General features: G+C 36.3%; 1 protein-coding gene across 2 annotated transcripts in view; it reads right to left on the bottom strand.

The window, feature by feature from the left end:
* Dpyd (dihydropyrimidine dehydrogenase) overlaps positions 1-25,844 on the bottom strand; it is an 847,112-nt gene that overhangs the window by 461,579 nt on the left and 359,689 nt on the right. For both annotated transcript variants that reach the window (XM_028880091.2, XM_028880092.2), the window contains one exon: positions 5,415-5,599. In XM_028880091.2, coding sequence (XP_028735924.1) covers positions 5,415-5,599 — 185 coding nt within the window. The remainder of the gene's footprint in view (positions 1-5,414; positions 5,600-25,844) is intronic.

Here is a 25,844-nt window from a genome sequence, read left to right as displayed (position 1 = left end):
TAGAGTTTAAATTGGGGTGTTTGTACGTCAATTTGACAAGAGGTGGATATCTTAATTTGCTTCATCTTTGATCTTGACACAGTGCAGACTACTTTGGTAGTTTCCGCTGGGATATTACCTCTATCTGACTTGCCTGTAGGCCTGATTCTGGGATGTTTTCTTGGTTGGGATAGTTAACTGATGTAGAAGCACCCATCCTACCAAGGGTGCAACCTTTCCTAGGCAGGTGAGACTGGCTGTGTATGAAAGCTAGCTGGCACAAACAGCAGACAGTGAAACAGCAAGCAACTTTGGTTTTTGTTAAAAGTTCCTGCCCTGACTTCCCTCTGTGATGGATTCTGACCTAAAGTTTAAGATGAATTAAACTTTTTCCTCCACAATTTTCTCTTTGTTAGAATTTTTATCATAGAAACAGAAAAGCAAACTATAAATTTGTATTATTGAGTGTTTGCTGAGATAGAATCATACAGATATGTACAGAGAAAGCATAAGACTCAACTTAAATAACATTTAATATTACTGTGTAGAATACTGTTATGTTATGAAAAGGATAATGTATGTACTCTCAAATATTAATATATGTCTTTTAATTGTGCTTTCTTGAGAAATAATTCCTTTTTTTAATTTTTGTCATAAAATTTCATATTAATATGTGTATTTATCAAATATAATTCTATTTGTTTTAATGCCGTCACTCAGTAAATCAGAATCTCTAAGTCTTGTGTTGAACTCCAATTTAATATGAAAATTTTATTAGTCTGCATAATTAAATCTAAGAACCACGAATCAGGCTCTTGGATAGTAGATTGGACATGGGAAAAAGAATCATCAAGGGGTAGAGGTGGGTCATGTTTGAGAAGGAATATTGGGTTTAAATTCAATTATCCTTATTTTTCTAAAAATTAGAACAAAGAATTGTCAAAAGACACTCCAGACATAACTAGAAAAATTATATTCTGGATGACATATCTCAAAAATTAAAATTTTCTCCACTTCTCTACCCACTATTTACCCAATTTCATATTCTCCACTCACTTTCTCTCTCTCCCTCTCTCTTCTTCTTCTCTCTTCTTCTCTCTTTCTTCTTCTTCTCCTCTTCTTCTCTCCCTCTCTCCCTATCTATCTATCTATCATCTATCTATCTATCTATCATCTATAAAAAATGAAAATCAAAATAAAGCTAAACATAGAAAAAATTAAATTTGTTTTTTCTTCCTTTTTAAAAATTTAATCTTCTCTTATATATTATATCCCACTTGTGGTTTCCTTCCCCTCCCCTCCCCCCGCCATTTCTCTCTCCTACCTCCCATTTTCCCCCAGATCCTCCCTGTGGTGATATATTGTATACCCCAATAAAGCTTACCCAAAGATCAGAAGACAGAGCCAGCCACTAAATTAGACATAGTGGTCAGGCAGTGATGGCATTCACCTTTAATCCTATTATTCGGAAGGCAAAGATCCATCTGGATCTCTGTGAGTTCAAGGCCACACTGGGCTACATGAGCGAAACAGAACCAGGCAGTAGTGTCACACACGTTTAATCCCAAGAAGTAATATGGCAGGACACAGAAAGATATATAAGGTATGAGGAAACAGGAACTCTCTTTAGGCTCAGGATTTTGGAGAGGTGAGCTAGTGGCTGGCTGTTCTACTTCTCAGATCTTTCAACTGTCACCCCAACATCTGGCTCTTTTTTTTATTAAAGACCTTTTACGATTTGTGTTACACTTCCCCCTTTCTACCTACCCTCAGAAGAGAGTAGGCTTCCCAGGGACAACAATCAAATATGGCATCACAAGCTGCAATAAGACCAGGCAAATATTCTCATACCATGTTGGATGTAGCAACCCAATGGGAGGAAAAGGGTCTCAAAGGCAGACTAAAGAGTCAGAGACCACCCCCACTACCACTATTAGGGATCCCACAAGAGCACCAAGCTACATAACCATTACATATATGCAGAAGACGTAGGATCAAACCCGTACAGTCTCCCTGATCTCTGTGAGCCCACTTGAGTCCCTGTCAGTTGATTCTGTGGGATGTGTACTTGTGGTATTCTTGAACTCTCTCCTTCCTCCTCCTTCCTCCATCTTCTCCACAGAACTCCCCAGGCTCTGGCTAATATTTGGCTGTGTGATTGTGCATCTGTTCCCATCAGTGGCTGGATAAAAATCTCTCTGGTCTCTCAGATGATGATTATGCTAGGCCCCAGTCCCAACACATCTTGCAGGCAGGGCAAATTGTAGGTTGAAGGTTTTGTGGCTGGGTTGGTGTCCCAATCCCTCCATTGGAAGCCTGGTTACAGAAAATGGCTGGTTCAGGCTCCATGTCCCCCATTATTAGGAGTCTTTCTAGTGATACTCTCATAGGTTCCATGGAGTTTCCACTGCAATAGGCTTCTGCATCACTCCTGAAATTCCCCCCAATTCCAGGTGTCTAAGTGTTCTCTCCCTCTAGTCCCACCCAACTGATCTCTCCTGCTCCTATCCTCATCTGTTCCCAGTCCACTCCTGAAATCTCTATTTCCCCTTCCCAAGGAGATCTATAACCCCTATCCCCATCCCTCCCCCCATGTGCTGCCCTCCTTGCTTTTAACCTCTTTGGGTCTGTGGATTGCAGCATGATTATCCTTTACTTTACATCTAAAATCTTATAAGTGAATACATACCATGTTTGTCTTTTTGAGTCTGAGTTATCTCACTCAAGATGATTTTTTTCTAATTTTACCCATTTGTCAGAAAATTTCACAATGTCATTTATTTTAACAGCTGAGTAATACTCCATTGTGTAAATGTACCACCTTTTTAAAAATCTATTGCTCAGCTGAGGGAAATCTAGGTTGTTTCTACTATGACTAAAGCTACTATGAACATAGTTGAGCAAGTGTCCTTGTGTAGGATGAATTGTCCTTTAAGTATGTGCCAATTACTGGTATGGCTGGCCTTGAGGTAGATTGTCAATTTTCTGAGAAACAGCCACATTGATTTCCAATACTGTATTGATTTCCAACTACCATATTGTACAAGTGGCTGCTCTACATCCTTGTTAACATGAGCTGTCACTTGTGTTTTTGATCTTAACCATTCTGACAGCTGTAAATACAAACCTAAAAGTTGTTTTGATTTGCATTACTCTGATGGCTAAAGATGTTGAACATTTCTTGAAGCATGTCTCGACCTTTTGAGATTCCTGGGTTGAAAATTCTGTTTAGATCTGTACCCCATTTTTAAATTGGATTATTTAGTCTGTTAATGTCTAGTTTCTTGAGTTCTTTATATATTTTGGATATTATCCTATGTCAGATGTTAGGTTGGTGAAGATCTTTTCTCATTCTGTAGGCTGTCATTTTGTCCTATTGACTGCATCCTCTGCCTGACAGAAGCTTTTCAGTTTCATGAGGTCCTATTTATTAATTGGTGATCTTAGTGTCTATGTTATTGGTGTTCTATGTAGGAAGTTGTACCTGTGCCAATGTTCTCAGGGCTATTCCCTACTTTCTCATCCATCAGATTCAGTGTTTCTGGTTTTATGTTGAAATCTTGATCCATTTGGACTTGAGTTTTGTGCATGGTATTAGATATGGATCTGTTTGCATTCTTCTACAGCCAACATCCAGTTATGCCAGCATCATTTGTTGAAGATGCTTTCTTTTTCACATTGTACGTTTCTGGCTTATTTATAAAATATCAGGTGTACACAGGTGTGTGGATATATGTCTGGGTCTTCAATTCAATTCCATTGATCAACATGTCTGTTTTTATGCCAATATCATGTTTTTTTTTAAAATTACTATTGGTCTATAGAAGAGATTGAAACAGAGATGGTGATACCCCAGATGTTCTTTTACTGTATAAGATTGCTTTAGCTATCCTGTTTTCTTTTTCCATACAAGTAAAGTATTGTTCTTTCAAGGTTAATAAAGTATTATGTTGGAATTTTGATGGGGATTGGATTGAATCTGTAGATTGTTTTTCATAAGAATGTCATTTTTATTATGTTGACCCTTCTGATCCATGAGCATGGGAAATCTTTCCATCTTCTGATATATTCTTCAAAGACTGACAATTTTATTTTACAGGTCTTTCAATTTCTTGGTTAGAGTTACCCAAGATATTTTATATTTTTTGTGGCTATTGTAAAGGGTGTTGTGTCCCCTTTATTTCTCAGCACCTTTGTCATATTTATAAATCCAGCCACTTTTGCTGATCGTGTTTAGAACTGTCATTTTTCAACAGTTTGTTTCCTGCTCATTTATGCACACCAAATTTGGAAATGGATAGGACTTTGGTGCTAAGGAATAATCCTCTTGTACACTGTAAAGTTTTGTCACTTGAATGGTTCAGTAAAATGCTGATTGGCCAGTAACTGGGCAGAAAGTATAGGGAGGCTAGCAAACTAAGGATGATGGGAAGTAAAAGAGCTGAGTCAGGAGTCACGAGCCAGATGCAGAGGCAGCAGAAGATGAACATTCCATCCTAATAGTCACTGCCATGTGGCAGAACATAAAGAAGAAGTATTGGTTAACTTAAAAAGTAAGAACTATGAAGAAAAAATTTAAAAAAAAACTTTAAATAAACAAGTAAACCTTAAAAAATGTAAGAGTTAGTTAATAATAAGCCTGAGCAATTGGCTGGGCATTTATAAGTAATATTAAGCTTCTGAGTGGTTATTCAGGAACTGATAGGTGGGAGAAAACCAACCATTTGCAATCTAGCTCACATGGACAGACCAAATAATTTTCTACACTACATGGGTTCATTATGTATCAGATTATAGTTCCTATCCAAGTGGGTATTAGCAATTGTGATACACGTAGTATTCTTTATTTAAGCTATTCCAAATATTTTTCAACAAGCTTTCATCTTTATAGTACTCCACTAATATAAATGCATAATGTATTTTCAGTCAGCTGAATGATTCTACTGCCCAGTCCACATGTTAAAAGTTATATCAAGCAAAATTTTATAAGTATATATATAGCTCATAAAAATGCTCATACTGGGTTAAGGAGATGGTTTATTGGGTAAGAGAACTTGCTATGCAAGCATGGGCACTGAGCAAATCCTCAGAATCCTTCTAAAATAGTTGGCATGGTTACATGTACCTATAAACCCAGGACTGGTGGGAAGAATAGACAAGAGGATCAGTGGGGATTGCTGATGGTCAGGCCAACTCCTGGCTCATTGAGAGAACCAATGCCAAAGCAATAAGTAAGAAATTACTAGAGTAAGACTCTCAATGTCTTCTTCTGGCTTCTATGTACATACTGACATGTGTATTCACACAGGTACTTGCACAAGCAACACACACACATACACACACCTACACACACACAAAGTGTTCATATAAATCAATATCAAAAATCAAAAACCACTTATGAAAAAAAGTAAGTAATATTAATAACAAATGCCTACCTGTATGTACTTGTGAATATACCAAGAAGCTTGTTTTCCATCATTCACTGATTCCACTGTGGTGTTAGCCATACCCACAACATCACCACCTGCAAATACCCATGGTTCACTGGTTTGCATGGTTTCTGGATCTACTTCTGGTAGACCCCATCTGTTAAACTTAATGGGACTCAAAGCTTCTCTCACTGAAAAAAAAAGGGAAAGACAATAGAAAATGACAGATCAGTGAATCAGTTGAAAAATATCCTTAATTATTGTTCTATGGATATAACCAACTGTTTTTAATAAACCAGAAAAAGATAAGTTAATGAAATACCAGAGTCAACATATTCAAGTTCACTAAAAATATACTTCACATGTAGAAACTAAAAAGAGCTAGCAGTACTTAATATCTGGTTTACTCTCTAAAAACAGTTGAATCTATGAAGAAAGTACAGCCTTTGAAATTCGTATAAATGAATTTTCTAAAGTGTACTTATCCATAAATCTGTTACTATTCACATGATCCCAATAATGTCCCTGGGTGCCACAGATGAAAATTATATAGTTGATTCATGGATTGTGATAAAAAACATGTCTCTTCTTTTCACAACAAAACACTTTATAAAGCAAAATGGAAAGACCTGCTATATTTTCACTAAATTATTTACCCTTGTTGTTAAACAATTTGACCTAGGTATACAGTTACATTTATCTCAAAATAACTGCCCTCTTGTATCATATATATATATGTGTGTGTGTGTGTGTGAGTGTATGTATGTATGTATGTGTGTGTATGTGTGTGCACACGTGCACGTGCACATGGGAAATAATAATTATAGGAGAAGTCATGAATTTGAGGGTAACATGGGATAAAGTTGCAGAGCCAAGAGGGAGGAGTAGAAATGATATAAATACATTATACTCATGTACAAAAATCTTAAAAAAATAAATTTAAATTTAAAAATGAGCCTTGTATATATGTTGCATTCTACATAAAGTAGAAACAGGCAACTATTTTTGGGCTAGTGCTGCTGTTCTTTTCCTACAAACCTGTAGGGCCTGGGAGAAAAGAAATATGTCTTTGTGGCTTGCTTCTGTATTATCACAGAATAATACTGTCAGATAGTGCTTATACTTTAGAAAATATAGGGATGGATTGATGTGTGCTTGAATGAAAGTGTCCATGAGTTAAAGCTATCACACTCAGGTTTCTATTTTAAAATCTTCTGCTATTTGTACTTCTTATGCTAGCTCACCTTTCATCAAGAGTAAAATTAAATATTCATGTAATTATTTTCAATGCAGAATGGCATTTTGAGATTTTTCTAATGTCTTTAAAGGTCACATGAAAGAAGACCTTTCTCATTGTTCCCTATTGCATAACAGATCATCACTACCATCTGTTGACAGTTACTTGAGTTGCAAGAAAATCAATAGTGAATATGGCTCATTTCTTCAATGGGATTTAATGTGCCATTGTTGAATGGCACATATAATATGTTTTAGAAATATAGATCAATAATTGTAAATAATTAGTGATTATTTGTCTAAAACTTTGATACACTCTGACCCAAATAGAGATATCAAATGAAGAGAGTTTTAAAATGGGAAACAATTCAAGATTGTTTCACTTTTAGTGAATACACATTCTATTTGTATATTTAATTTTATTTTTGACAGAAATAGCCTTGGAAATAACTACTAGTTTCATGCTAAGAATGAAAAATGAGAAAGATTATATATCAGTTATGTTTTCCTATATCTATTAAAGACATATATTGTAAAGCTGTTGAAATTTAAATTAAGGACCTTCACTCAGACTTTTTGAGGTCTTCTGCTTAGCATTAAATGTGTAAATGATCTTTTTTCTTTTCTTAAAATATTCTGAAGTATTGGGGGTGAACACAGAACTTGGTGCATAATAGGTAAGTTCTCTACCATTGAGCTACATCTGAAGCCCATTAAATGTTTATATTCTTGAAGTGGACCTCTAGGGCCTCACAAATTTATATCTGCATGAACCAAAGAAATATTTGCACATTTGTGAGTGCATATCTCAATATATTCATACATGAATTCTATTCAAAATAAGCTCTTCAGTATGTGATTCAATCAGCTTTTGAAATCTTAGACCTAAATATCAACTATTGTAATCATGAATCACTTGCAACATCAATCTAAACTACTTTTTAATTAAGCAATCTGTTGATTCTATACCCCATACTAGATACATTAATTTTTAATATTTAAAATGATCTTTGATCTTTTTAAAAAAGTACTTATAGAACTGCCTTCTGCCCTTTTGCGGGGCATTCAACTTCAACATGTTCCTATTTCCCTTCTTGAAATGTTAAGTGGATGAAAAGTCACCTAGTAGGCTTTGATATTATGAAATATAAACTAAAACAGTGACAATCTATATAAGTTTGAATATGTGTTCCTGGGATTGTATCTACAAAACAACCATTGAAAATGTAAATGATGAACAAAATATGGGTATACACAGTGCTACAGTAGGTTCTAAATGTTTTCTTTCAGCAGTGCTAACTAGCTATTCTCAGAATGATGGCCTCAATCTCAAACCACAAGCATTTCCCTGCAGGTACAGTAGACTCTGTTTAGAAACATAAAATATTTAAAAAGTATTTACATATTCATTGAATCTACATATGGATCAGAAAGCACCTTGCTCAATCCCATGTAAGTGCATGTCAAAGTATGTTTTTTTATGTCCCTGTGCTCATGTGTATGAATGCCAGAGGCTGATGTGAGTATCTCACCTTGACCCCATTCCATTTTTATTTGTTGACACAGCGTCATTCATCAAACCTGAAGTCCATTAATTTGACTACACTGGCTAGCTAATAACCATTAGGGATCTTCCTGCCTCTATGCTACCAGCACTACAATTTTAGACAGATTTCACTGTCCTTAGCTCTTTATTGTATCGAAACACTCAGGTCTGCCGGCTTGGGTGACAAACATTTTCCTGAACAAGTCATCTCCTCAACCCCATCTTTCCTAACTTTAGTGATTTTCAAACTATAGGCACTATTCCTATTATTTTACTTTTTTTTGGTAAACCTTTAAGGATCTTATCTAGATTCCAAATTAGGAATTCAATACAGAAAATCTCTGCATTTTCCTTCTAATTTATCCATGAGGGTACATTTTTCCAGCTCCCTATAACAAGGGGACCTCTGTTATCTGTATCATTGGAATCACCGTTTTGTGGACCACTGAAAACTCTTACTCCTTCACTGATACAGTCAACTTGGAATTTAGTGCAAACAGACTTCAGAAGCAGATCACTACTGCTCTGATAGAGCTCAGAAGGAATGAAGGCCCTAGTGGATGAAAAATGTATGTTTACATTTGCAAACCAAATAACTGCTTGCCATTCTTGTGAAGTGTTAAATGAATATTAATAAAGGCTTGTATGTTTTCCATTTTTTCTTGAAGGGGGTAGGCATTTTTGTTATGATCATTTATAGTTTTCACACAGATTTCTAAGGGATTGTATGTTGATGGAGACAGGCATATGTCCCAGGAGCTCCATGGTTGAATAAAATAAGAACTCAAAAAAAAGAGCCCTTAAATATGCTTATTTAGAGTCCAGATTATTCTGCAAATGAGAGAGAAATATGCTAAATGATATGGTGCCTGGAATTTTATGCAGTCTTTAAATGAACAGAAACATCCTTAATTCACACCAAACATTCAAGATTTATGTTAATTTTCTGCTTTAATTACTACTGTGTTAAAAGGGGCTTATTTAAAAAACAAAGACACTCCATGGTAGCTTTATAACAAGAAATGGTTTGGAAATAGGAACTTTTAGTCAATTTAATGTTATGCACAAAATGACTTTCTTTTATATATAGACTTAATTGCATTGTGACATACAAGTTCTTCAATAAGCCACAGCTTAAATTTGCAGAAACCATCCCATAGGGACACATCAGCAGCAGATGCAGATTGCCAAGGTCAATTAAACTGACATAGCAATGCTGTCATATATGTAGAAGAGAAATCCATAAGCATATGACAACTGTGTTTCTCAGGATTAATAAAAAGATGTGGAAAGCATTATAGTATAGTTCATAAATATAGATTAATTCTCTATAAACAAGAGAACAATGGTGCAAAAATCATAATGGAAGGAATTATTAGTATTCTTTGAAGAGTTTGTCATTATAAAGGAATGGAAAGAAAGAAATCCTTCAACATTTATAATGAAATATTATACTGATAACATAGATGAATCCATCCCCATGAGTGTTGTTTAATTTGCTATCAGTGATGACCCGGTAGGATCAAAGCATGATGAGAGAAAAAAACAAGCAAGGGCAGTCATCTCAGCAATTCAGAGAAGAAAGCAAAGTCTGAAGCAGATCAAACGATTTGAAGTACAGAGCCAGGATCTGAGAATTCTGCTTAAAAGAAGGTGAACTGGGAGAAAGCAAGGGATGGAAACAGAAAGCACCTTCAGCTGAGTGCATCATGTTGGGACAGCGGCCTCTATGTCTACATACATATCCCTAAGCATACAATCAGGATGTATTTCCCAAAGTCAATGGGGATTGAAGTGAGAAGCTGCCATATTTCCTCGCCTACCCTGAGAAAACCCCCTTGACTCTGCATCTTCCTGTTTCTCAAGGTTTTTCTCGTGTTATTTGTTAATCTGTATCCCATATAGTATTTATACTTTTCTCTTTTCCTTTTCTACTTTGAAACTTTGGATTTTGACATATTCCTCTGTTCTCATAGCCATATCTGCATCTCTTTTTATCTACTTTGTTACAGTAATCCATACTGTTCCTTTTTCTCACCATGCAATGATGCCTTCCATTCTGTCCATCCAATGAAAGTATGGTTTATTTGGTTGCACATCCTGTGGCCCTGTCCTCCTTTTCCACCTCCCTTTAGCATCTAACCACTAAACTGCACGAATTTTTTATTCCCTTTCTCCTTACATGTGTGCAAAACTCTCCTGTCTACACTCTCTCCATTTTTTTCTTAGATTGTACGTAAATTCCATCTCTAAGCATTCTTCTTCTCAGCTCTCTAATATCCAGTCCACTGAAGATCCTCCATTAGAAATTATAGTCATTTGTGGCCCTAAACTTGATCTCAATGAAGATGACCTCAAACTACTTTTAATTTTTCCTTTATTCACCCCCCCCCAAGTCGTAGTTACTGTTGTATTGCGGTGAAGCAGCAACACCACAACAAAAGAGACATAAAACATTTAATTTGAGACTTGCTTACAGTTTCAGCAGGGGAGTGTGACTATTGGTTGGGGAGCAAGGCAGTAGGAAGGCAGAATGGTGGCTGAAGCAGCTGAGAGCTTACATTTTACCCACAGGTTGGATTCATGGGGAGGGAGGGAGAGAGGGCAGGAGGAGGAGGGAGAGAGAGAGAGGGAGAGAGAGAGAGAGAGAGAGAGAGAGAGAGAGAGAGAGAGAGAGAGAGAGAGAGAGAGAAAAAAAAAAAAAAAAAAAAAAAAAAAGAGAGAGAGAGAGAGAGAGAGAATTATCAGGACATTCCATTTCATAATTATTAGTGAACTCCATCTTCTGCTTGTAAACCCTTATGGGAACATTGGAGACTTTTGTTTTTTCTGTTGCCAAGGCCTGATAAGTCTTTTTTTCCTTGTTCTACTGTCAATAATTGTCCTTGTCACATTTTTTTTTTTAGAAAGTCAACAGGCTATTACATGAGATCTAGCTTCTATTCACACTACCCAAACTAAAAAAAAAAAAATTGGGTCAATACCCAATAAGCCACTCTTCCTTCTTCCTAGTATTTAAGACCCACCCCTCCTGTTAAGAGCTGCTGAATCCTCAAGAGATGGCTTTGCTCTCCATGCCATCTCCTCCTGCCACTTTACCATATCCATTACTTCTAAGACAGATATAGTTACACATATGCACCGTATCTTCCATTTTGAAAGCATCCCAAACGTTTACCTGTCTCTCAAATTGCCTTCTTAGGAGTTTCATTAAGATGGTTAATTTCTTTCAGATTGTCAATCTTGTGACTTTCAGAATTATCATACTTTAGGGATAAGTATAGGGTGAGCTATTTGAGGAACCCACCAAACATGATGAAAGGAGTTTCTTCCTTTTGGGGCTATGAAAGAGCAGGGACCTTGATTTCTCCCTATCTGTGATACTGCTTGTCATCATTTCTTGCCAACCTTCAAGAGATGACCATGTCAACCTGGCTTGGTTTCCATTATGCCACTCTGATTTTTTTCTTGCCCCCACCGTATTTCGTAATTATCAGTGCTATCTTTCAGTATTTTCTCCATTCCTAAATGGCCTAAAAATAGAGCTGAAACATCTTGACATCATCTTTGAATCGTTTGTTTCCAATAACCTCACTATGGCCTTGGTTAACAAGATCTGTGAACCCATCTCATGAATTTTTCTCCTACTTACTTCTTGCAATCTATTGATTCTGCCATTACTCAATGTGAAGAAAATCAATTGGTGTTCACAGATTTGTTGTAATTGGTAGGCATTAATGCTGCATATTTTCATATTATTTCATTCCAAACAACAAACAGAAGCTGAGTGTAGGTACTACCATTTTCCTTAAAGCCGAGAGAAGGCAAAAATTCAATTTGAATTGTTTTCTGACCCCAAAGCCTTCCTTATTACTGACCCTAGGGGGTAAGTGTAAATCAAAATGAATGGGCCAAGAATGATCCCTGGGGACTTCCCACTGGAGTCCTAGAAGTAGCTCAAATGGACAGGTGAATGTTGGAAGGACATAAAATGACAACAGTCTTGACAAGCTTGAAGATGCAGCATCTAGATCATCTTATCAATGAATTGTTTTCTGGTACTTTCTGTTAAAGTAGGCATTGTGTGATTTCATTTTATTCTTTTGTCTTCACTATTCCCTGAGTTCCTGGGACTCTACCTAAGTTATTCACTTCTCCAGTGTCTAGCAAAATCACTGCCACATAAGAGGACCCTAATTAAGTATTGTTTTATTCTTTTTTTGTGTGTGTTAGCTTAGAGTTTCTTATTCCATTTATTTAGGATCTACATTACATCTTATTGTGTCTTGATTGACCAGTTTTCTTATAGTTCTTAGTAGCACAAATGAAAGACAGCCCACTGTGGGGAGAGAAAACCCAAATGTTTCCCTTTCAAAAGTTTCTCGCATAACAAACATACCATGGGGGAATAATGGGTGTGTGGCTACTTTCAATTGCTTTAACTATTTGTCTTCCTTACTTCTCTGCCTGGATTATTTTCAGTTTGGTTGTATTTGTAGTATTCAGGGAGACTAAAAGTAGGGGATCAGTTTTCTAAACGCTACATGTCCAGGATAAAGAGGTTCCCCAAGTTATTAAAGACAATTGCCAATGGCAGGCTTCATAAATGGCTTCTGTTGTCCTTGTACACCACTGGGAGCTTCATTTCCATTCTTAAACTGACCAACTAATCAAATCAGAATTAGGCCCATGCAAACACTTCACCTTGATTTGCTTATTTCTCCACAATAATTCCATCTATTTAAGACTCTGTGAACTCCTTGAAGATTTGATTTCATTTTCTCTGGAAAAGATCTCCTCAAGGAGGTCAGTGCTCTTGAAGTAAATACGTGGGGATTGTTTTCAGATTCTCTGTTGGATTCCCAAATGCTGTACTTTGATTTGCTTATTTATATTCAATGTTACCATCTACTTAAGACCACAAACTCCTTGAAGGAATAGATCATCCTTTAATCTGATTTGGACCATAATCATCATAATTCTATGCATATTTGGGTGCTTAATACTTCTTGATAATTACAAGACAGTGAAAAACGATAGGCTGCTGAGATATTTCTCATGTAATTCCCAATGAGAGAAAATTTTAAAATGCTGAATGATGCCACCAAGTGATATAAACAATTACAGAAAAGGGTTAAGAAAAGATGCCCAGTATAAAATCCCCATTTGCTGCATTTAAAGCATAAACAAAAACACAGAAAGCCAAGAGAAGATTATGCTACTTGTGAAAACAATATTATTAAAATATAAATGAATGCTGAAGAAAATATTTTAATTAACAAAATAAATCAAATGGAAAAGATTTCCTAAATAGAGCTTTAAAAGTAAGTCTATGTGTGTTTGACTGCCATGACTAATTATGTATCCATGTAATGTGTGTTCAATTTGGGCTTATTTAAATAGCAGAAATGCTCATTAGCTGCAGTATATCTGTGAAGCTTCAGTAAACAGTTTAATGGTTTTTATGTTTAACCAATTTCATAAGTTCCTGTAATTTTAGCTTTAGCAGCTCATTAATGTTATTTTTTGATATCCATCTTACAGCTTTTTCCCCCTTGTCAATCGTCAGTAGGCACACATCAATGCAAATTTAAAACACATAGTAGAATTTTGTTTAAATACATTTTGTACATTAGTAATGCACAATTCAATATATAGCTTCCTTATGTAGGAACCAGTTGAGTTTCATGCAGTTGGGAAATACCTTTTGAATTGGCAAAAGCTTCATCCCAGAATATTTATGGTGATAGCATTGGAAAACTGTTAATGTGTGCTTTTGTAAACTTCTGGCTGGTTCTAGACTGTCAGGAATACATTAGCTCTTTAGAGCCCAACAGAATAGCTATGATCTCAGTGTTATCGTTAGACATGTAAGTTACACAGTCCCACTTTTAAGATCTAAAATCATAAAGCAAATCAGCCAAGCATGTAGATTGGAGAAATCCAGGGAACTTGGGGGTATAAAGCACATCTTGTAGTATTGAATGCAGTTGAGGGATATCTAAAGTTTTGGAAGGAAGAAATGCAAGTTCAGGTGAAAAAAATGAAGTCAAGCATGTAAAAACAGGCAGCAAAAATAACCCGAACTAAAATTCAGAAATATTCATTTGATTTGGATGAGGACCAAAATGTTCCTTAGCCATGTGAGGCAATTTTAGGAAGTATCACTTACAAGAGAAAAATAAAAAGCAGGTCACAATGTCTCCTAATCTAGAATGCAATGAGCAGTAAAATATTAGTAACAAAACACACAACAAAGGGCATTAAGGATAAGGAGTACAGCAAAGACGTAAGGTGGTGTTTGTGGGCCATTCTTACTGAAAGTTTAGCAACAAAAACAATAAAAGCTTGAGTTTAATAATAAAGCAGGGATCTTGTAGTTCGAGCATGCTACAATGAGTCAAAAGAAAGTAGCAAGAAATTTCAAAAAAAAAAAAAAAAAAAAAAAAAAAACAATAAAAGTTGAGGCTTCTATTCATCTATCCAATTAGCAAATATTTATTGTCTAATATGATTGCTCCATATATTGATGTATGTACTATTATAAGCCAAAGATAAGTGACAAATCTATGTGGGTTATACATTGGAGAAAACAAAAATAAACAATAAGCAAGGAAGGAACCATATAATGAAGAAACAGGCTACAGAGGGGACATCATGAAAAAATACAATTTCTAGATGACAGAGTTTATGGTAAAAAGTAGAATGGGTGCTTTAGATCCTAGTAGCACAGGGAGTCAAAAAGAAAATTCTTTAGGAAGATGGTATCAATACTAGAGAATGGAGGAGAAGAATGAATCAATCTAGTACAGAAGCAGAGGGCTGAACATTCTAGGAAGAGGGAATACAGAACTCTCAAGCATGAGCTGAGGCTATGGCACTTGGAGACTAGAAATGATGCTCTTTGGATGGAGGAGAGAGAGCAGGAGAGGGGGAAAGCACTGAGAAAGAGGCATGGTCCAGTCCTATGCTCCTGTCAGAAGAATTGCATTCTAAACAAAGAAGGGAACTACAGTCATGTTTGGAACAAAGACTGAATGACAAGATTTCTATCTATAAATAAAAAGTGCTAGTGTCTCAAATAAATAAATAAATAAAGGAATAGGGTGACTAATCACAGGAAGCTATTTTCAGTGTACATGGAAGTGTCCTGCATCAGACAAGAGTGCTGGCTTGCATGGCTTCCTGGGCCTCATCATACATGGCTTGCCCTTACCTTGAATTTTTTATTAAAATCATTTACAATGAAGCAACTATTTCATTCTTTTCATCCAAAGACTTATCTATTATTTTATTCATTCATTCAATCATTCATTCATCCATCCATTCATTCACTCATTCATTCATTCATTCATTCATTCATTCATTCATTCCATGAATACCTATTGCTCTAGAGATGGTGCCAGGGACACTAGGTTAAAATATAAGCAAACTGCCTTACAATTGCATTGTGAGTGTAACAGAGACTAGGTGAGACACAGAATGAAGATCAGAGGAGAAGTCTATAAGGATGCATGTTTAATTTCGTTTGTTGTTGTTTGTTTGTGTGTTTGTCTGTTTGTTTATTTTGGGCAGGGATAGGGTTTCACCATGTAGTCCTGGCTGTCCTGGAACTCCCTTGGTAGACCAGGCTGAACTCACAGTGATCCACTGCCTCTGCTTCCTGAGAGCTGGGATTAAAGGCATGTTCCCCCTCTGCCAGGATTCACGTTCTTCCTTTGTGTGAAGACAGTACAGTTTTCCTGCCCTCATAGGTCTCCGGAGCAGACAAACTCCATAATAAATCCAGATGCCTTGACCCAACACTGGAAAATACTTCATGGATTTGCAATCGCGTGCTTCCCCCCACCCAAACGACTGTTTCTCATGAATGATGCTTTATAATCCCGCCAGAGGAACTAGTCGGTGCAGCCCTGCAGCTCTCCCTTGTCACTGTGGCATCACTTCCATGCTTCTGTTCTCTGTCTTTCTGTCTTGTATTTATCTCTACTCCAAACATCACTTCCTCTGGAATAACCTTCGGTTGTTTTCTTTGTAGGAATTCATTTCTCTACTTTGTGTGTCACACCAGCAGCCTTTATGGGTCCCCTCAGGCCACATTCTCCCTGTTGGCTATATGACATCCATGTGACTCCCCTCATCTTTTAGGCTGCACAAGCCTGTATACAGAGACAACATGTTTACTTCTTGTAACTTGGAAACCCTAACAGGATGCTATAAGCCTATTAAACACAGAATGAAATGGCAGAGTGTTAGAGCCCACCAGAATATAGGAAGACAAATTTAAAAAAATGTAAAAATTAAACTACAGCATTTGGTTATAATATCACAATCAGAGGAGACAATATTTGGATTCTGAAATATGAGGGCCATGCAATGATGCTGTTGATTTGGAACTATTGTGGGTAGCAGTATAAAAATATAGGGGGGAGAAGCAGGATCGTACTAAACTAAAACAATAGCCCATGTACTTTACAGAAAGCTTATAAAAATACTAGATATTTTTCAAATATATATTACCATGTGCTTGCCACTCTTACTAAATTTACATGGAAACATATGGTTATGAACAAACATTATAATAACAAACTATTTGTGGTGGATCAAATAAGAATGGTCCCGATAAGCTCACATATTTGAATGCTTAGTCTCCAGTTGGTGGAATGGTTTGGAAAGCATTAAGAAATGTAGCCTTGTTGGAGGAGGTGTGGCCTTCTGGAGAAGGGTCTTGAAGTTTCAAAAGCCTACACCATTTCTAGCTAGTTCCCCGTGCCTAATGCTTGGGGACCAAATGTAAACCCTCAGCTGCTGTTCCAGCGCCATGCCTGCCTGCCTGCTGCCATACTCCCCAACGTGAAAGTCATGGACTCATCTTCTGAAAATGCAAACCAGGAAACCATTTCATCCATAAGTTGCACTGGTCATGGTGTTTGAGAACAGCTGGGGTAAATAATGAGGACAATATTCTAACTGCTGGGGCCACAGAAATAAAAGATACTGACAAATAACATTCATCACTGAAGACTTTGGAAAAGACCCATGGATGGTTGTAAAAATTAATTCAGGATGCTACTCAGCAATGTCAGAATATGATATTTGACTTGCATCTGTAAGTGACAGTAAATGTTAAATATGATTGAATATGAATTTTATCTTAATAAGAATGTACATGAAAATCAATGTCTACATTAAGCCAATTTTAGATTTAAACCTACTTTAGATTAGGATTTCCTTTTTTATACTCATCCATTCAATAATGAATATAAATCCAGAATTATTAACAAAACAGATATTAGCCACAATATTAGTAAATACTCCATATCACTCATCTCTTTACAGTTTAACTGACTTTTAGATCTTGGTTTTACCTATCACAATAACTTTGTGTTTTTTTAAATCCTGAAAGAATATTGGGCTTAAGATTAATATTTTACTTTCAATGTAAAATAAATCTTTAAATAGTCAGTGTCATCTATCTATGATTATATTAGAATCTGTTATATTATTCTATGACCTGAATTAATTTTAATTTATGTTTTCCTTGAATATTCTTATAGGATATAGCTTTGTAAGTACTATAAACTTAGTGTATGTTATTCTGCAAAAAAGATTTTTATCTATCTAAATTATAAAATAATAAGATTGTTAGGCACATCTTTAAAATATAATTGGAAAAATTCAGAAATACCTGGGATATTTATTTATTGTCCCTGAAACTCAAAACATGAAAAAGCTAGGAATTTGAAAACACTGGAAAACTTATTTTTGTTTGTTTTTTTCAATGTATATTCTAATTCTGAATTGTATCATTATTGGTGAATAAGCATATTTTGTTTTATTTTTCAAAGAATAGCATTTTATTACACTATAGGTAACCAGTATTTAAAACACAAATACAATAACACTTGGTCAATAAGCTACAAGTTTTCTATAACATTCACTGTATGTTGAATACTGTTAACTATATTTTATGATTTCTGTTCTCTGAAACAATTACGTTATTTTTCCATTTTCTGCCTCCTTTCCCCAAGAAAACTTGTTACATACCACTGCTCTGCTTCTTATATGTAATCTTTGATTTGATGGAAAATGACTTTGATTTGATTTATCCACTGTCTCCCTATAAGAATGCATATGGTATCAAGCACGAGTGAAACCTGGAAAATAAAGATAAGGAAAGGCTCTGAACAGAGCCATTCACTGGGGAAACAAACCTATTCCTATGCAGTTATTAAAGGAAGTAAAATAATTACAGAAATATCATGTTGTGCTTCAAACGGATGTCTTCGGCAGTTGTAAGTGATGTGATGTTGATTCTAAATCACTTTCAACACTGTTATCAGTTTGACCTCCCTCCTCATCACTTCTACCCTTTAAAATAATTCTAAGGGAAAACTGCAAGGATTCCATTATGTTCAATGGTTATTCTGTGGAAATGCCAGTACTGGCATGCAATTCTACACTCCATCTTCTCTCTGTGCAGAATAGTTTATAATAGAAAGATAATAAATCGAGCCAGAAAAAAATCTTTCTGATAAAAAAGGCAATTTTTAAGAAAATAGATACAGTTTTCCTATTAGTTTCTTGGGAATACTTCTTGTCCAAAATATAATTAAAAGCAAGGCAAGGTACAGAATAGACTATGATGAGTTTATGCTCATCACTGAGCTAACCAACGAGTATATGCAGACACTTTGAAATGAAATACTAATGTGAGGGTTCATATGCATTAAAGGGTGGAAGGAGCACAGTACCATGAAATAAAACTTAGATGTCATTACTTCAAGAAACTTGCTATCATGAAGTAAAAGTGTCATAGTTTGGCAGGAGAGATTTTGCTGGGAGCCCAAAGTCAATTCTACTATATTCATTTATCACACTTCCATAAGAAATTGCTGTAACAACTTACATTTAGCCGTCCACTCACTGAATAATAGCTCCTACTCTAAGAAATAAGATATGACAGGGAAACGACAGGTAAATGAGGCTGGACGTGGTGGAGCACTTTTGCAGTCCCGGTGCTCAGGAAACTGAAGGACGAGCATGGAAATGCTGAGGGCCAAGAGCTATGAAGACAGCCCTGTCAGTAAAGGGTGTGTCTAGTAAGCACGAGGACATAAGGTCCACCCCAGAAGCCAAGGAGAAAAGCAGTAGAGGAGCCAATGGCAATATATGACAACAAGGAAACAATGTGCCTGCAAGAGCAGGGTAACTGCATCTATGCTGACACCCGTGAAAGCCTAAGTCTCAGCATGGAAGGGGATTTGAACATAGACCCACTCTGAGTCGAGGAGTTTTGGCAATCCTTAGCTGCTGGGAGAGGAAGGGTTAGTTTTCCTTAGAAGCATAGACTCTGATAAATCAACCATGCTTCAGTAGAAGGCCGCACATCCAAGAATATTTGAGAAGTACAAATTGGCTTTGATGAGGCAAAGAAAGGTGGAAAGGAAAGGGTGCTACTTTTGGGAAGAGTTGGGGAGGAAGTAAGAATATGATCAAAACATGTTCTGTAAAAATTTCAAAGAACTATTTAAGAATTCAAATAAATCTTAAAACAATAGCAACAACAAACACAAAAAATAAATGAATAAAATAGTACTTGGTGGTGCATGCTTACAGTCGTAGCACATCACAAGCATCTACAGCAGGTTTTCACCTGCAGTACTTGTGAGTTCTGTCCATGTTGCTTGGGAATTACCATTTGTGAACAGCTTCTCCATCATGTTACTAGGGCAACTTCCTTCTAGTTTGTGGGATCATCTCCTGAAGTTGAGTCGATAAAATTTTCTTACACAAAACAGAAGTCTGGACAGAAAACACACTTGCCTGTGTACATGAGTCAACAACCAAAAGTAACCCCTTGGCTTCTAACTCCTGTTTTGAATAATGTAGTTTAAAATACAATTAGATAGGAGGCAGAAATAACATCTAGCAACACTATCTATCTTGTTTAAGATAAAGGTATCTCCAATATCTAAAGCATTGAATCCATTTGTCACCTGGTTGGTTGAAATGTAATTTAACAACAACAGCAGCAAACTTAGCTTAGTATGCAGTCCTTGGATTTAACAGGAATTTGTTGCCAAATTTCCTGTCACCTTATCCCTGCCCACTTCCCATCCTTACATAACCATGCCATCTGTTTCAACTAACTGAATCTCTCCCATTCATTGCATGACCACATGAAGGTATCTTGTCAGCCCATAGTTTTGTATGTGATATCCCATTTAACAGGAAAATGTCTACTCATTTGTAGAACCCACTCCAGATCTGATTAGCATATTTTGTAGCAATGTGTATCTGATAATTTCTATCACTAGGTTGGCAGGCAAAGACTTCCCTTTAGTCAGTTATGTCTGAAGTTCCTGCAAATGAATAGGCTTCCAACAGTCCCTCAACAACTGTACATTGCAAGGAGATTAATAATATGATGCATGGTAGAAACTATCAAATAATGAAGTTCTAATGAAAGTGAAAAATTCATACCTTCATTTATAAAGATAAGGACATGCATGAAATGAGTAGGCTGCTGACAACTTTCTAAAGACATACTTTTAAAGCAGCTTTTTTAAATGACTGTAAAATGACTACTTAATCTAACAGTGTGGTGTTAAGCACATTGCATAATCTTCTTGTGGCTTCCCTCCCTTCCACCTCCACTCCACCTGGAAACTCCTACACATCATTCAGCCTTCAACTTTTAACCCACTTCCTCCAAGAAGCTTCCCTGAGCCCTCATGCTCAGCTCTGTGCCTCCTTGAGACTCTAAACCCCGTCCAGATCCATTGATTCTAAGTGGGGGTTTTCTCCTTTACACTGCATTTCTGGAAGTAGAGTGTGCAAATTCCTCCCCCCCCCTTTCCCCCCAGAACCTTGTAGCTTGAGGCTGTCAGAACTTCATAAGCAAACAAGCACCTGGAGTGACAGAGCCAGAACACACTGTTATTTGGATCCCTTCTAGCACTTTTGAAAATACAAATGGGAAAACTTCCAGGCAAGTGATTTCTTCCTAATCTATCCACTATGCAACACTGTTCTGACCACTTTACTGCTTGGGTCTGTCTCAACTGTTCTTACCTATATTGATCACTGGGGAGTCACTTCCTTTAAGGTTTTGCAATAATTAAAAATACTCTCCCTCCCAGCAAGAAAACCCAGTGCTCTACCTGTTCTCTAACTGTTCTTTGACGTTCGTTGCATCATTTAGTAAAATATATACAATGGGGCAGATTTAAAAGTTTCTGAAGTTGGTACTTCATCCCCTACCTTTTCTCTTTGCCTTTTTGTAAGGAAGAAGGAGACTTAAGCAAACTGGGAGTCTAAAGGACTTGATAGCCAAATAAAATTCCTGTTAAGTACTGCCACTAATTTCTGGGGGAAAAAAAGCTCTATCTTTTGGAACATCAAATAGACAGCACAAATAAACAACCAATACAGTGATCCTGAAAAATCTGAGGGTTCTACTTCCACTGGTGAATTACTCAATAAATAATATTTTAATAAGCTGTGAAATAATACTGATTTCAAGTCTTTTACAGTATGAATAAGTATGGTGGCTTGGCACTTGACCCATCTTAAGCTCATATGAAAATAATATTATAGAATTCCTCCCTACAGAAAAGATGAACATATTTGCAAACTCCAGAGTATCCACTTTGCTAAGATCTCAGGCACATCACATCTTGCCTGTCAATTTCTTATTCTGACTGTCAGAATAAACACAATTAAGCTGTGACCTGCACCTTTTCTCTCCAGGGAAGAAGGAGACTCCACACCACACTTGAAGCTACTACCCCTAGAAAGCCTGACTTTCCCATAAGGCTTCAAAGACTTTTCTGAGGGCCTTCTAATAGATCCATGAGTGTTTTTAAAACCATCTTTCTCCCTCCTCCACAAAACACTCCCTTATGCAACTAATTGCAATTAATGCCATCAAGGGAGTTGGTTTCTAAGGGCTGCATTAAAGATTCAGAGAGATCTGGGCATTGTGCTTGTTATCTCTAGTTCCTGCTGCGATGAGCAGAAACTGCAGGCCTTGATGCTGTGTATAAACTCCTTTCCCTTGGAGGTTGGCTTCCCCTGGCTGTATCCCTTGCAGCTCAGGATCCCAGCCCCTGCCCCCTGTACAATGCTTACTAGGTAAGTCGGCAGGCCATCACCTTTTGTTCTACCTTCCTTTCCAAGCCTTGCATTTTTAAACTCCTATCACCTCATACTTTTCAAGAGTTTGATATTCTTAGAGGTGCTTCATTTTTCCATCTCAAAAACAAGCATTCCCCTAAGAAGAAATAAACTAATAAAATCTGTTTTCAGTTTGAGAAACCAAAGTGATTTAAATTGCTTTGCTCTTCAAATACCTGATTTTTTTGAAACACAAAATGGATACTTGTGCATCTAAGAATTTGCATAAAGAAATGTGTTCCAGTACTCCAAGGCAACCATCATATTCAAAAATAAAACATCTTAAAATGTTATAGACCATTAAAATTTTGGATTTTTTTCACAAATAAAAGCAAAAAATATATCAAATAAACAGTTGACAGAGGCTCCAAGATCATGAGGACATTCTGATTTTTAAATGCATTTGTGTCTACACAAAGTTTATAGTGAAGGTGTAATAAAATATGATTTAGTTATTAAAATATTTGATGTGCAATAAAAATCATATCCAATTTTATGAGACACTCTAATTATAAATGGTTTACAGATATTATTTCATTTCTTTTTAAAGTGATACTAGGTTGTAGATACCAATTCATTTTCCTTACACAAAAGGACCATTAAGTTTAAAGAAACTTCCTAAGAGGAAAAAGGGAAGAAGGGATGGGGGCAGGCTTCCATATGAGCAGTCTGGCTCTGGAGCTCTTGTTTGAGCTGATACACCAGACAAGCTCTAACTAATCTAATAATCATTGAATTATAATGAATGTAATAATTTATGCCAAACAAAGAAAAAAAGTTACTGTCAGAGAATAAATAATTGTTTACCTTTTCTCAGAAAATGAAACAAATTGGCTGTTCTCAGGGAAAAAATAGTTTTAATAAAATTTATATCCTCGAATGGTTAGTTCAAGTCAAATGCATAAGTGCATTTGTATATGTATGTGAGGTGTTAATATGTCAGCTGCCATTGTAGTTTCAAAGAACTAAAAAGCTCCCTGGAATTTTCATTCGAATTAATATTTGATATTATATGAGTAGAAAGAGCATTTGATATGTGTCTCTTACAAGTGGATATTTAAGAATGAGAGAATGGATGTTTATAGCTGAGAACTTGGAAAAGATGTATAGGTCACAGTGTGGGCCACAGTAATCTCCATGAAAAATATATCCAGATAAGTATACAATTGTATCTTCAGCGGGAAAATGAAATATAAGTTTGGTAAAGAGTTCTTTCTCTATATGCATTAAAACTCACTGACAACATATATACTTCACAATTGCCAGTCTGGCTCCAGATAGTAATGGAAGGGGACTTAAATATAAACATGAAGTTGCTTAAATTTGACGCCTCTCAATTCCACCTTTTCTTTGTCCATTCATTTGCTGAAGGACATATAAGTTTGCTCCAGATCCTAGCCATTGTGATTATCTCAGCAATGAACACAGATGTGCACACACATCTATGGCTCCCTGATACAGATTCCCCCTGGAACACATCTTGGCATGGGATAGCTAAATCCTTTGGTCATCTTAGTTTCCAGAAACTTCCACATTGGTTTCCACAGAGACTCTACCAGTTCCCATTTACAGCAGCAGTGTATAGTGTCTTTCTTCCCCCATATTCTAACCACCATCTGTTGTCTTTTTGTTTTCTTGATGATAGCTATTCTGATTTGGGTTTGAAAATATTTCAACATAGTTATCATTTGCTTTTCGTTAATGGTGGAGCATATTGAAGGGGTTTTTGCTTTTTTTATATATTGTTTGGTAATACTTTTTTTTTCCTCTTGAGAGCCGTCTATTCAATTAACTTGCAACCCCTGGACTTGGGGAAGGACTATAAAGTAACTGCAAGAAGAAGGAGGAAGTCAGTGACAGGCTTACAAATAACTAAAAGGAAAATACAGGAACTAGGAATGACATAAACAGTAATAGTCCGTTTATAGTCTTATTTGCAAGGCACTTTCCCATTGCTTCATTTTATTTCTGACAGTCCTCTTGCAGAGTAGGGAGAGGTGGTTTTATTATGCTTGGTCTTGTTGTTGTTTTGATAGATGAAGAGCTGAACCTTAGAAAGGTTAAGTGACTTGGAGGAGAGCATTTCAAACAGAAATATTTAACATTGTCAAATGGATAAAACTGCATAAGGTGTGAAAGGATGTTTCTGAGTTTTCATGCAACTTACTGAGTCTATGCAAAATAAATTTAGAAAGAAGAGAGAAAAAGTGACAAGAGATCCTAACATTTTACGATGCCAGTTATTGATGAATGCATTAAAATGTGTATCACATTCATGACAATCATATGAGAATTACACTCCACAGTCAGTGGAATTAAACAAACTCAGGTACAAAAGGTACAAAAGGGATAACATGAATGGATATCTTTTTTACTCCAAATGTACAATTTTCTTCCAATAAACTGATTTTAGTATACCTAGAATACTTGTGTGAATGTGAAAGTTTTCTGACTTCAAAATTATCATTATTTTAAGAGTTTTAAGAGATATGGTTGAGTTCTAAAACCCAAATCTCTTACCAATTTTAAAGAGTTTCCCATGACCCCTAATTAGGATTGAAAACAGTGCATGGGAGCAGAAACAGCCAAACACATAAACGGTTGGCTTAGAGTATGGACATACCCTTTCCCCAGTACAAGTGACAACTTAGGACTCTCATATGCACATACTATGCACACACACCGTTCTCCAAAAAAGCAACCTGTGTTGAGCTTAACTGTACTGATTGTTTAGTCCTTGGAAATCCTATGATAATGCCTCATTTCCATTCAAGCCTATTCTGAACATATCCAGGAACTACAACGGACCTTTATGGCATGGACTGGGTTTGGGTGCATGCATAGTAAGGCAAACTGTATCCACTGAGTGAACCTTTATGAGAAACCAATGTTTATCTTATGTCTGTGCATATTCAGTGTACATATGATTAAAATCAGGTGTATTATAGGGATGAATATTCCCATTAGGGGAAAAAAAAACCTTACAGAATCCAAGCCAATCAATTAAAACAGAACAACTTATGTTAAGCCCCCAAGGGCCCACAATTACACCTCCTATTCTACCTGATAAATGGAAGCACAAACAACGTTCTCAATATGTCCCCAGATCCCTGAGAGAGTATTTCAGATCGACACTATTGTTTGTACTGAACAAGCTTTCTTGCTACTTTGTGATCTCTGTGTGTCATCTTTTCACTTCTTTGAATAAAACACCAACAATCTGGAAACTTCCAGTTTAGACACTGCCCACTGGTAACAGGAAAAAGGAAAGGAATGTGTTTTAACATCACAGCTAATTCCAGCTGCCTACTCATTTGGAAAGTAACACTTTTTCCCTGTAAACCCTGAGAGGCCTCGGTATAATATGGGATTCTACATCAGGATACAGTTTCTAAGCATTTTATTCCATGTCAGATCAGGATAGGAAAAACACACCCTAGTAAAGCATCCTGTTTTCCTTGGCTTCTCTAATA

Source organism: Peromyscus leucopus, chromosome 6, assembly GCF_004664715.2.
Source record: "Peromyscus leucopus breed LL Stock chromosome 6, UCI_PerLeu_2.1, whole genome shotgun sequence".
NCBI classification, from domain to species: domain Eukaryota; kingdom Metazoa; phylum Chordata; class Mammalia; order Rodentia; family Cricetidae; genus Peromyscus; species Peromyscus leucopus.
Note: the sequence above shows the minus strand (reverse complement) of the source record. Positions and strands in the feature narration are given on the sequence as shown.